The sequence below is a fragment of the Musca autumnalis genome, unplaced genomic scaffold, assembly GCF_047663935.1.
Source record: "Musca autumnalis isolate F117 unplaced genomic scaffold, ASM4766393v1 scaffold_32, whole genome shotgun sequence".
NCBI lineage: Eukaryota > Metazoa > Arthropoda > Insecta > Diptera > Muscidae > Musca > Musca autumnalis.
In genome coordinates, this window is record NW_027411889.1 from 395,992 (window position 1) to 409,146 (window position 13,155).

Consider the following 13,155-nt stretch of genomic DNA (forward strand, 5'->3'; position numbering starts at 1 on the left):
AATTAAATAGCAAAATTATGACTAAAAACATAAAGAAAAGTTGACATCACTGTTTGTGTCGCTACAGGCTAGCGACTACTTTTTATTCCTCGTTAACTTACCGAAAAAAATCGTTAATTATGGAAATTATAAGCATTTTAATTTTACCGACAATTATCGATAACAGCAAAAATGAGTTACAGAATCCTACTAATGAACGTAAAAACCGTTTATTGCGACATATTTTAGAATAATTGATGCGCCCTAATGTATACTACAATAATTGCAATTTTTTTGGAAATTTCACCATTCCATAACGTTAACATAGATTCACCACAACACAAAAGAAAAAAGCACATTTTTTAATTAAAACACCAACATCCCCAGCTTCATATATCACCGTGGGTCATCTTGTAAAACAAATAAAAATCAAACCCTTCATACAGCACGGAAACAACTCGAGTTTAAGACCGTCATAATCCGGTTTATAGTCTGGTCTTCAATCATTTTGCAATTGAACTACTTGTGATGCTTAATATTACTATTGCCACCTGAGATTTATGAACAGTTTCGATAAGACGATACGAATACAAATGTGTTCAAACTGCTACCTGAGTTACGTTTTGTTTATATATGATTTATTTTTGTTTTTTGTTTTCAGTCGAACAACCATTTTCTACACCGAAAAGCGTTTGGTAGTAATTCGAACGAATTTAATTTCGGATCGTCTTAGAAATCAAATATATTATAGTAATTCATTAACCATCATTCAAAACACAAATTTGTTTTTCACTGAACACTAATTTTAAATGTAAGTTATATGCATAGGTAAGGGTACTTAACACGATATGAAAAAATACATTTTGAAATGTGATATTTTATTGGTATTTTTCCCATTGATCTTTATTAAGTTTCGCATATTAGTGGAGGGTCTTTTTCCAGCTTTTTTCCTCAGATGAATCCATAAAGTTTTTGTGAATAATATTTACGTCTAGAATGTCTTGTCTTGGTAGATTTTATATTGTATTTACTTTTTTGATTTTTAGGTTCCAAAAATCACAATTTTGACGTTGTCGTTAAATAAGTTGTAGAAGATCTTCAAATAAACCTCAGAAAATTTATTTTTCCTAAAGCCATTGCTTCATATACAACCCTTTGCCATAGACAAATTAAATGTACATATAGACAAAGGAATGCTCTAAACAATGTTTATAACATCGAGTTTTTTTACAGAACAACTCAATTAAAACTACAATAAATACAACTCTATAAAGTTAGTTTTTGACGGAATCTACATCCTCGGATAAAAATGTAAAAGAAAATCTTGCAAATTTTTCTCAAAAATCGCCTTCGAAAAATATTCAGTATTTTGGTTTGAGTCTGTTGACAGAACACAGCATGAGTAATATTTTGTCTATACAATTCGTTTGTCTATGCCAGTACCATAACTTACAGTTCTCCGAAGTTTTCAGTATGTATTACCTTTGTATTTTCCAGTGTTGTTAGATGGTTGCGCCATACTTTTTGGGTCCACTCGTAATAATACAACATAATGTTCGTCTCATTAGAAAATATAACGTCATCAAAGTACTTTAAAGGGCTTGAAATCTTCTCTGTAGAAAATTCGTTTCCCTATATTTTACGGGGAGAGCAGTGGTTTTTCCTATCCCTTCGTGGTAGAAAATATAACGTCATCAAAGTACTTTAAATGGCTTGAAATCTTCTCTGTAGAAAATTCGTTTCCCTATATTTTACGGGGAGGGCAGTGGTTTTTCCTATCCCTTCGTGATAATGCTTTTCTGACTTTTTTACGTAACGCACATATTCCAAAATCGTTTTCAATTACAAAACCAAAATTTGATTCTGGTTTGTGGTCTATTATTGATTTCCTAAATTATTTGGTGACGAAAAGTTATAGACTCTACATTTCTTTATACCAAGAACGCCATAAAAATTCTTAATTCTACAGTTTCGCTATAGCCTTCAAAGTGAACGCACGCATACGCGCAAACTACGTGCATCCAGTTTCGTCTGTGAACGCATATTTTAGATAAAATCTATATATCTATATATTGTTATATTTATCTACCGGATTGTAAATTAATACTTCCAAAAAAAACCTATCTCAAAATGTTGGATATCGAGAATCAAAGAAATAATATTTGTGGACAATGTTCTTTAGAAATTAAATCATTTCTTTATGTTCGTTGTCACCATTGTAATCGTCAATTCCATTTGTCCCCGTGTTGCTCACTCTCCGAGAGCTCATATAAAGGCATGGGCCAACCAAAGAGAGCTTTATGGAAATGTAAATACTGTTCGCAAAAATCTCCCAATATTGGATATTTGGTTTTACCTCCGGAGAATGAAAAGCAACAACAACAAAGCAAGCAACAACGAAGTGAGAGTGATGACGCTAGCAGTAGCAGCAAAAGGTTTAGGAACTCGAACACGCCAACATCATCGCTATACAACAACAATGAAAACAACGATGTCGAAGACTTAAAGTCTGGTTTGACTAGCCTAGAGATCTGTATAAAGCAATTAACAACGAGTGTTAAGAACATACATACTTACATAGCTTATATTATTTATTATTTTTACTTTTGTTTTCACACTTCTTAGTTGAATTGTCCAAATTGCCAATAAAGCATTATTCAGTCATTAATTAAAGTAAGTCAATAGTTTAATTAAAGTAAGTCAATAGTTTTTATCGTTAATGTGACCTATATTTAAATTCACTTACTTTGTAATATTTATGAATTTCATTTCTTTACGTTTTTGTTTGTATGCATAATATTTGGCTTAGTCATAAGGAAGTATTGTTATAAAAGAGTGAAATTAATAAAAATAATCAGTCGTCTTTTAGTACTACAATCCGCCTCCTCTTTTAATTATTAGTCGACGGTTTCCTTCAAGTTCATGTGCTTGTAAGGAACAACCCGAAAGAGAATCTTAAGTGCCAATTCAAGTTTATGTGCTTGAATGGAGTAACACCAGATTCTAATTAGATTAAAATTTTTTGGTGACCCCGACGTGATTGTTTCGGTTTATGTATAACGCGTCGTGTATACTAAATTCGAATCCTCGTGTACGCACATCTTTGCTGATTCTATAATCAACCTCAGATACAACAGATCCTTGCAGATTCAGCACGCCACCTCAGACACAAGAGATCCTTGCAGATTCAGCACGCCACCTCAGACACAACAGATCCTTGCATATTCTACACTCAACCTCGGATACAACACAAATCCTTGCAGATTCTACACGCAACTTTGGATACATCGCATCCCTCGTGCTAGCCACACGCATTTTGAAGCAAGCAGAAGCGTACCTTATTTCAAAAAGGACGCAAACCGAATCATCGGTAAGGTAACCAGACGTGACACAACACGTATCCTGGAATTTATTTAAAAAGGGCAGTTGTTCACCGTTCAAGTGGAGAGGATCCAATAACCCCACAAGTGGTTTCGGAAACTTTTACAAAATATAAATCCATTAAAACCCCACAAGTGTTTTTGAAAAAAATTTAATTATCAATGGCAACTGCACAAGAACCTGCATCTGCCCAAGTTGAGGGGCTGGCCCAAAGGATAAAAGCCAGAATGGCTGCCCTTATGCGCCATCTGCAGAGCTTGGACAATATCGAAACCGGACAATCATATCAATTTTATGGAATTAAAGAAGAGACGATCAGAAAGTTGTGGAGTCAAATCACAGATCTGTACGACGAAATTTGGCAGCAGATCGAGGACCCTTCGAGGATCGGGCTAAATCAAGATAGCTACGATAGCCTTGAAGATTCGGTTCAACATAACTTGATAAGGCTGGCAGTCCTGAAAGACAAATGCTGTGACAATGTAACAAGCACACCTCAACTGGGAAATGACTTGGCAACATACAGCGCACTTCCGCTACCGAAGGTAACAATTCCTCAATTCAATGGGGATTGCTTGAAGTGGCGACAGTTCTATGAACTGTTCTTGGAGATGGTTGACAAACAGCCACTGCCCAACGTCCAAAAAATGTGGTATCTCAAAGCGAATTTGTCGGGCGAGGCTGACAAACTCATAAGCCATCTAGCCTTGACAGAGGAAAACTACAAAACAGCATGGATGTTGCTTCAAGATCGTTACAATAATAAACGAATTCTTGTTTCAACATTGGTAGAAAAGATTATCAACCAGCCAACAGGAATCTCATCTACCGCTTCAATAAAGGCTCTGCATGACACCACGAGGGAATGCATGCTAGCCCTGAAAAATTTGGATATCGACACTTCGTCGTGGGACGCTCTACTGATCCAATTGATCACGAAAAAATTGGATCAGACGCTGTACATACGATTCATGCAATCGTTAACAAAGCCGAAGGAAGTCCCTACCATGAATGAGCTATTTGCATTTTTGGAGCTGCAATTTGAGTCAATGGAATCAATTGGAAAAGTGGCAACTACTCAAAAAGGTTCAAGCAAAACTGTTTCGTCCATAGCATCAGTGGAGGATAACAGCAAATGCAGCCTATGCAAAAACGGCCACCATCCCATATATAGTTGTAAACAATTTTTGGCAATGAGGGAATCTGAGAGGCTCAAATGGGTACAACAACATAAAATGTGTACGAACTGCTTTAAATACGATCATGTATCGAAAGCATGTACTTCTAGTAACTGCAAAATATATAGTAACTAGCAAAATGCCCGCTACTTCGTATGCGGAAAGGATATAAAAAAACAAATAAACAATATATAATATGGAAATGACAAACACTGAAAATTTGGTCGCACTAATACCAATTTTAATCAATATTTATTTTTATCTTAGTACTGTACGTACCCCTTAAGTTCGTTTTTAAAAAAGATCAGCCGTATCTCACCCTTACACATTAACAGCGAGATCAACGTTGCACACCAATACACACCCTAACTCCAAAAAATAAAAATTCCAGCACTGTCCCTACACCCAAAAACAAATTGAGTACCATTAAGTAATTTTCGTATACTTATGGTACGTATTTCGACGACATATCTCAGCCATACACGGACATTAATACAAAATAATTACAGTAAATTCCATAATAATTACAGTAATTCCAAATCTCAAGATTCCAGCTGTATCCGTTCGTCCAATTCCAAATTGTACCAAACTTAGTATCAAGTCGAACTCTTCGTACCCATAAGAAAGATTTTCCAAAACTACCTCAATCCTTCACTTTAGTAGTAATCTTACTTCCAAATTTCAGGATTCAAACTCTATCCGTTAAACCAAATTAAAATTGCACTAAATATAGAACAATTTAGAATTTTCGTACCAATTTTCAAAACTTCCTCAACGCAACAGGGCTACAATAATCATACTTTCAAATTGCAGGATTCCACCGCTATCCGTTCACCTACATACAAATTGTACTAAATTTAGTACCATTTAGTGCTTTTCGTAACCATAAGTTTGCTTTTTCAAAACAACCTGAATCCTACTCTTCGACTGTAATCGTAATTCCAAATTTCAGGATTCCAGCTCTATTAATTCACCCGAATCCAAATTGTATCAAATTTAGTACCATTTCTTTCCCAAACAAAAATTTCAGGATTCCAGCTCTACAGTTCACCCAAATCCACATTGTACCATATTTAGTACCATTTAGTACTTCTCGTACGCACACGTACGACTTTTAAAAATTTCCTCAATACTTCACTCCTACAGTAATCTTAATTCCTAATTCCAACACTATCCGTTTACTAAAATTCAAATTGTACCGAATTTAGTGCTTTCTGTACCCATAAGTACGAATTTCCAAAACTACCTCAATTCTACTGTCCGACAGTAATCGTAGTTCCAAATTTCAGAATTCCAGCTTTATCCGTTCATCCAAATCCAAATTGTACCAAATTTAGTACCATTTAGTACTTTTCGTACTCAAAGGTACGAATTTCTAAAACTATCTCAATCCTACGCCCCTACAGTAATCTTAATTCAAAACTTTAGGATTCCAGCTCTATCCGTTCACCCAAATCCAAATTTAGTACTGCTCGTAATCATAAATACGAACTTCCAAAACCATTTCCTTATTTCAACGCCATTTCCCAACCTTGATACTTAAAATTCAGGATTCCAGTTCTATCCGTTCACCCAAATCCAAATTGTAATAAATTTAGTACCATTTAGTACTTTTCGTACACATAAATACGAATTTCCAAAATTTCCCCAATCCTATGATCCAACAGTAATCTCAATTTCAAATTTCAGGATTCCAGCTCTGTCCGTTCACTCGAATCCCTATTGTACCAAATGTAGTACTTTTCGAACACATAAGTACGAATTTCCAAAACCACCCTCATATCTCAGTCCTACACTTCACAGTAATCTTAATTCCAAATTTCAGGTTTCCAGCTACATACATACGTTCACCCAAATCCAAATTGTACTAAATTTAGTACCATTTAGTACTTTTCGTACCCATAAGTACGAATTTTCAAAACTACCTCAATTCTACACCCCACCAGTAATCTCAATTCCAAATTTCGAGATTCCAACTATATCCGTTCACCCAAATCCCCATTGTCCCAAATTTAGTACCATTTAGTACTTTTCATTCACATAAGTAAGAATTTCCAAAACTTCCCCAGTCCTACACTCCAACAGTAATATCAATTCCAAATTTCAGGAATCCAGCTCTATCCGTTCACTCAAATCCAAATTGTACTAAATTTAGTACCAATTATTACTTTTCGTACACTCAAGTTTCCAAAAACCCTTTGGTGCATCTTTCTTACTCTTCATCAGTGATCCTCAGTCCAAATTTGAGGAATCAAGCCCTATCCGTTCACCCAAATCGAAACTGTACCAAATTTAGTGCTATTTAGTATTTTTCGTACCCTATGTACGAATTTCCAAAACTTCCACAATATTAAACTCCACCAGTAATCTCAGTTCCAAATTTAGAGATTCCAGCGCTATCCGTTCACCCAAATCCCCATTATACAAAATTTAGTTCCATTTAGTACTTTCCGTACACATAAGTACTAATTTCCAAAAACACCTTCATATCTCAATCCTACACTTCAACAGTAATATTAATTCCAAATTTCAGGTTTCCAGCTCTATCCGTTCATTCAAATCCAAATTGTACTAAATTTAGCACCATTTAGTACTTTTCGTACCCATAAGTACGAATTTTTAAAAACTACCTCAATCCTACACCCCACCAGTAATCTCAATTCCAAATTTCGAGATTCCAGCTATTATCCGTTCACCCAAATCCCCATTGTATCAAATTTAGTACCATTTAGTACTTTTCATACACATAAGTACGAATTTCCAAAAGTTCTTCAATCATACACTCCAACAGTAATCTCAATTCCAAATATCAGGATTCCAGCTCTATCCGTTCACCCAAATCCCTATTGTACCAAATTTAGTACTATTTAGTACTTTTCGTACACATACGCACGAATTTCCAAAACTACCCTCATATCTCAATCCTACACTACAACAGTAACCTTAATTCCAAATTTCAGGTTTCCAGCTCTTTACGTTCACCCAAATCTAAATTGTACTAAATTTAGTACTTTTCGTACATATGATTGGTAATTTTCCAAACCATTTCCTTTTAGAAGCACCACTTCCCAACCTTGATTTCCATACCAAATTCCTATATTCCTGGGGCCTATTATTGATTTCATTCAAATTACAGATTTTGAAATTGAAAATTGAATAGTTATGACTGTACATCTCCATATACGATAAAATTCTTAATTGCAAATAAATCGTGGTAATATGCACAATTCTATTGCACTTTCATTGATTTGCAAACATTTAGTTATTACCAAAAAGTCAGGTCCATACAGTTTTTAGTTGTTGTTATTTCTGGCCGATTTCTGAATTTATTCCCCTAATGTTGTCTTCAACAGCAACTCATTTGTTCATTTGCGTAATTGATGTTTATACACCATTATCACCAACTGCGACATCTGTTGCAATGGAAGATAACAAATGTCTTGTCTTTTATTATTTAGTGGTTTACGATAAACTAAGTGCGCCTAGAAGTAAACTACAAAATTTGAAATTATGTGTGATCTCTTACGATATCAAGAAGTTATGGCATTGTTAATTTTACACATGTCTTGCAGAGGGCCAACTAAGTGAATAAGTACGTAATAGTAATGAAAAATAAGGATTTTTGTTGTTGTTATTTTTTGTGGTTCCAGGACGAATTTTCTAAAACCCGGCCTTATCTCGCACATTTGCATCAACAGTGACCCACTGGTAAAATTTCAAGCTCCTAGCTTTAGCCGTTTTGGCTGGGCGTTGATGATGAGTCAGTCAGTCAGTCAGTCAGTCAATCACTTATCACCAAGCTCATTTATATATATAGACTAGCAAAATGCCCGCTACTTCGTATGCGGAAAGGATATAAAAAAACAAATAAACAATATATAATATGGAAATGACAAACACTGAAAATTTGGTCGCACTAATACCAATTTTAATCAATATTTATTTTTATCTTAGTACTGTACGTACCCCTTAAGTTCGTTTTTAAAAAAGATCAGCCGTATCTCACCCTTACACATTAACAGCGAGATCAACGTTGCACACCAATACACACCCTAACTCCAAAAAATAAAAATTCCAGCACTGTCCCTACACCCAAAAACAAATTGAGTACCATTAAGTAATTTTCGTATACTTATGGTACGCATTTCGACGACATGTCGCAGCCATACACGGACATTAATACAAAATAATTACAGTAAATTCCATAATAATTACAGTAATTCCAAATCTCAAGATTCCAGCTGTATCCGTTCGTCCAATTCCAAATTGTACCAAACTTAGTATCAAGTCGAACTCTTCGTACCCAGTAGAAAGATTTTCCAAAACTACCTCAATCCTTCACTTTTGTAGTAATCTTACTTCCAAATTTCAGGATTCAAACTCTATCCGTTAAACCAAATTAAAATTGTACTAAATTTAGAACAATTTAGAATTTTCGTACCAATTTTCAAAACTTCCTCAACGCAACAGGGCTACAATAATCATACTTTCAAATTGCAGGATTCCACCGCTATCCGTTCACCTACATACAAATTGTACTAAATTTAGTACCATTTAGTGCTTTTCGTAACCATAAGTTTGCTTTTTCAAAACAACCTGAATCCTACTCTTCGACTGTAATCGTAATTCCAAATTTCAGGATTCCAGCTCTATTAATTCACCCGAATCCAAATTGTATCAAATTTAGTACCATTTCTTTCCCAAACAAAAATTTCAGGATTCCAGCTCTACCCGTTCACCCAAATCCACATTGTACCATATTTAGTACCATTTAGTACTTCTCGTACGCACACGTACGACTTTTCAAAATTTCCTCAATACTACACTCCTACAGTAATCTTAATTCCTAATTCCAACACTATCCGTTTACTAAAATTCAAATTGTACCGAATTTAGTGCTTTCTGTACCCATAAGTACGAATTTCCAAAACTACCTCAATTCTACTGTCCGACAGTAATCTTAGTTCCAAATTTCAGAATTCCAGCTTTATCCGTTCATCCAAATCCAAATTATACCAAATTTAGTACCATTTAGTACTTTTCGTACTCAAAGGTACGAATTTCTAAAACTATCTCAATCCTACACCCCTACAGTAATCTTAATTCAAAACTTTAGGATTCCAGCTCTATCCGTTCACCCAAATCCAAATTTAGTACTGCTCGTAATCATAAATACGAACTTCCAAAACCATTTCCTTATTTCAACGCCATTTCCCAACCTTGATACTTAAAATTCAGGATTCCAGTTCTATCCGTTCACCCAAATCCAAATTGTAATAAATTTAGTACCATTTAGTACTTTTCGTACACATAAATACGAATTTCCAAAATTTCCCCAATCCTATGATCCAACAGTAATCTCAATTTCAAATTTCAGGATTCCAGCTCTGTCCGTTCACTCGAATCCCTATTTAGTACTTTTCGAACACATAAGTACGAATTTCCAAAACCACCCTCATATCTCAGTCCTACACTTCACAGTAATCTTAATTCCAAATTTCAGGTTTCCAGCTACATACATACGTTCACCCAAATCCAAATTGTACTAAATTTAGTACCATTTAGTACTTTTCGTACCCATAAGTACGAATTTTCAAAACTACCTCAATTCTACACCCCACCAGTAATCTCAATTCCAAATTTCGAGATTCCAACTATATCCGTTCACCCAAATCCCCATTGTCCCAAATTTAGTACCATTTAGTACTTTTCATTCACATAAGTAAGAATTTCCAAAACTTCCCCAGTCCTACACTCCAACAGTAATATCAATTCCAAATTTCAGGAATCCAGCTCTATCCGTTCACTCAAATCCAAATTGTACTAAATTTAGTACCAATTATTACTTTTCGTACACTCAAGTTTCCAAAAACCCTTTGGTAAATCTTTCTTACTCTTCATCAGTGATCCTCAGTCCAAATTTGAGGAATCAAGCCCTATTCGTTCACCCAAATCGAAACTGTACCAAATTTAGTGCTAATTAGTATTTTTCGTACCCTATGTACGAATTTCCAAAACTTCCACAATATTAAACTCCACCAGTAATCTCAGTTCCAAATTTAGAGATTCCAGCGCTATCCGTTCACCCAAATCCCCATTATACAAAATTTAGTTTCATGTAGTACTTTCCGTACACATAAGTACTAATTTCCAAAACCACCTTCATATCTCAATCCTACACTTCAACAGTAATATTAATTCCAAATTTCAGGTTTCCAGCTCTATCCGTTCATTCAAATCCAAATTGTACTAAATTTAGCACCATTTAGTACTTTTCGTACCCATAAGTACGAATTTTCAAAACTACCTCAATCCTACACCCCACCAGTAATCTCAATTCCAAATTTCGAGATTCCAGCTATTATCCGTTCACCCAAATCCCCATTGTATCAAATTTAGTACCATTTAGTACTTTTCATACACATAGTACGAATTTCCAAAAGTTCTTCAATCCTACACTCCAACAGTAATCTCAATTCCAAATATCAGGATTCCAGCTCTATCCGTTCACCCAAATCCCTATTGTACCAAATTTAGTACTATTTAGTACTTTTCGTACACATAAGCACGAATTTCCAAAACTACCCTCATATCTCAATCCTACACTACAACAGTAACCTTAATTCCAAATTTCAGGTTTCCAGCTCTTTACGTTCACCCAAATCTAAATTGTACTAAATTTAGTACTTTTCGTACACATGATTGGTAATTTTCCAAACCATTTCCTTTTAGAAGCACCACTTCCCAACCTTGATTTCCATACCAAATTCCTATATTCCTGGGGCCTATTATTGATTTCATTAATTATTTAGCGATTTCATCAAATTACAGATTTTGAAATTGAAAATTGAATAGTTATGACTGTACATCTCCATATACGATAAAATTCTTAATTGCAAATAAATCGTGGTAATATGCACAATTCTATTGCACTTTCATTGATTTGCAAACATTTAGTTATTACCAAAAAGTCAGGTCCATACAGTTTTTAGTTGTTGTTATTTCTGGCCGATTTCTGAATTTATTCCCCTAATGTTGTCTTCAACAGCAACTCATTTGTTCATTTGCGTAATTGATGTTTATACACCATCATCACCAACTGCGACATCTGTTGCAATGGAAGATAACAAATGTCTTGTCTTTCTATTATTTAGTGGTTTACGATAAAATAAGTGCGCCTAGAAGTAAACTACAAAATTTGAAATTATGTGTGATCTCTTACGATATCAAGAAGTTATGGCATTGTTAATTTTACACATGTCTTGTAGAGGGCCAACTAAGTGAATAAGTACGTAATAGTAATGAAAAATAAGGATTTTTGTTGTTGTTATTTTTTGTGGTTCCAGGACGAATTTTCTAAAACCCGGCCTTATCTCGCACATTTGCATCAACAGTGACCCACTGGTAAAATTTCAAGCTCCTATCTTTAGCCGTTTTGGCTGGGCGTTGATGATGAGTCAGTCAGTCAGTCAGTCAGTCAATCACTTATCACCAAGCTCATTTATATATATACTAGCAAAATGCCCGCTACTTCGTATGCGGAAAGGATATAAAAAAAACAAATAAACAATATATAATATGGAAATGACAAACACTGAAAATTTGGTCGCACTAATACCAATTTTAATCAATATTTATTTTTATCTTAGTACTGTACGTACCCCTTAAGTTCGTTTTTAAAAAAGATCAGCCGTATCTCACCCTTACACATTAACAGCGAGATCAACGTTGCACACCAATACACACCCTAACTCCAAAAAATAAAAATTCCAGCACTGTCCCTACACCCAAAAACAAATTGAGTACCATTAAGTAATTTTCGTATACTTATGGTACGTATTTCGACGACATATCTCAGCCATACACGGACATTAATACAAAATAAGTACAGTAAATTCCATAATAATTACAGTAATTCCAAATCTCAAGATTCCAGCTGTATCCGTTCGTCCAATTCCAAATTGTACCAAACTTAGTATCAAGTCGAACTCTTCGTACCCATAAGAAAGATTTTCCAAAACTACCTCAATCCTTCACTTTAGTAGTAATCTTACTTCCAAATTTCAGGATTCAAACTCTATCCGTTAAACCAAATTAAAATTGCACTAAATATAGAACAATTTAGAATTTTCGTACCAATTTTCAAAACTTCCTCAACGCAACAGGGCTACAATAATCATACTTTCAAATTGCAGGATTCCACCGCTATCCGTTCACCTACATACAAATTGTACTAAATTTAGTACCATTTAGTGCTTTTCGTAACCATAAGTTTGCTTTTTCAAAACAACCTGAATCCTACTCTTCGACTGTAATCGTAATTCCAAATTTCAGGATTCCAGCTCTATTAATTCACCCGAATCCAAATTGTATCAAATTTAGTACCATTTCTTTCCCAAACAAAAATTTCAGGATTCCAGCTCTACAGTTCACCCAAATCCACATTGTACCATAGTTAGTACCATTTAGTACTTCTCGTACGCACACGTACGACTTTTAAAAATTTCCTCAATACTACACTCCTACAGTAATCTTAATTCCTAATTCCAACACTATCCGTTTACTAAAATTCAAATTGTACCGAATTTAGTGCTTTCTGTACCCATAAGTACGAATT

General features: G+C 34.7%; 1 protein-coding gene across 1 annotated transcript; it reads left to right on the forward strand.

Moving 5' to 3' along the window:
- The first annotated feature begins 3,587 nt into the window (after window positions 1–3,587).
- On the forward strand, window positions 3,588–4,673 carry LOC141400511 (uncharacterized). Its single transcript, XM_073979712.1, has one exon. It carries the CDS (start codon window positions 3,588–3,590, stop codon window positions 4,671–4,673), a length of 1,086 nt encoding a protein of 361 aa, XP_073835813.1.
- The last annotated feature ends 8,482 nt before the right edge of the window (window positions 4,674–13,155 follow it).

Excerpts from the sequence above, each read along its gene's own strand:
- LOC141400511 (XM_073979712.1), top strand. The coding sequence starts at position 3,588 with ATGGCTGCCCTTATGCGCCATCTGCAGAGCTTGGACAATATCGAAACC.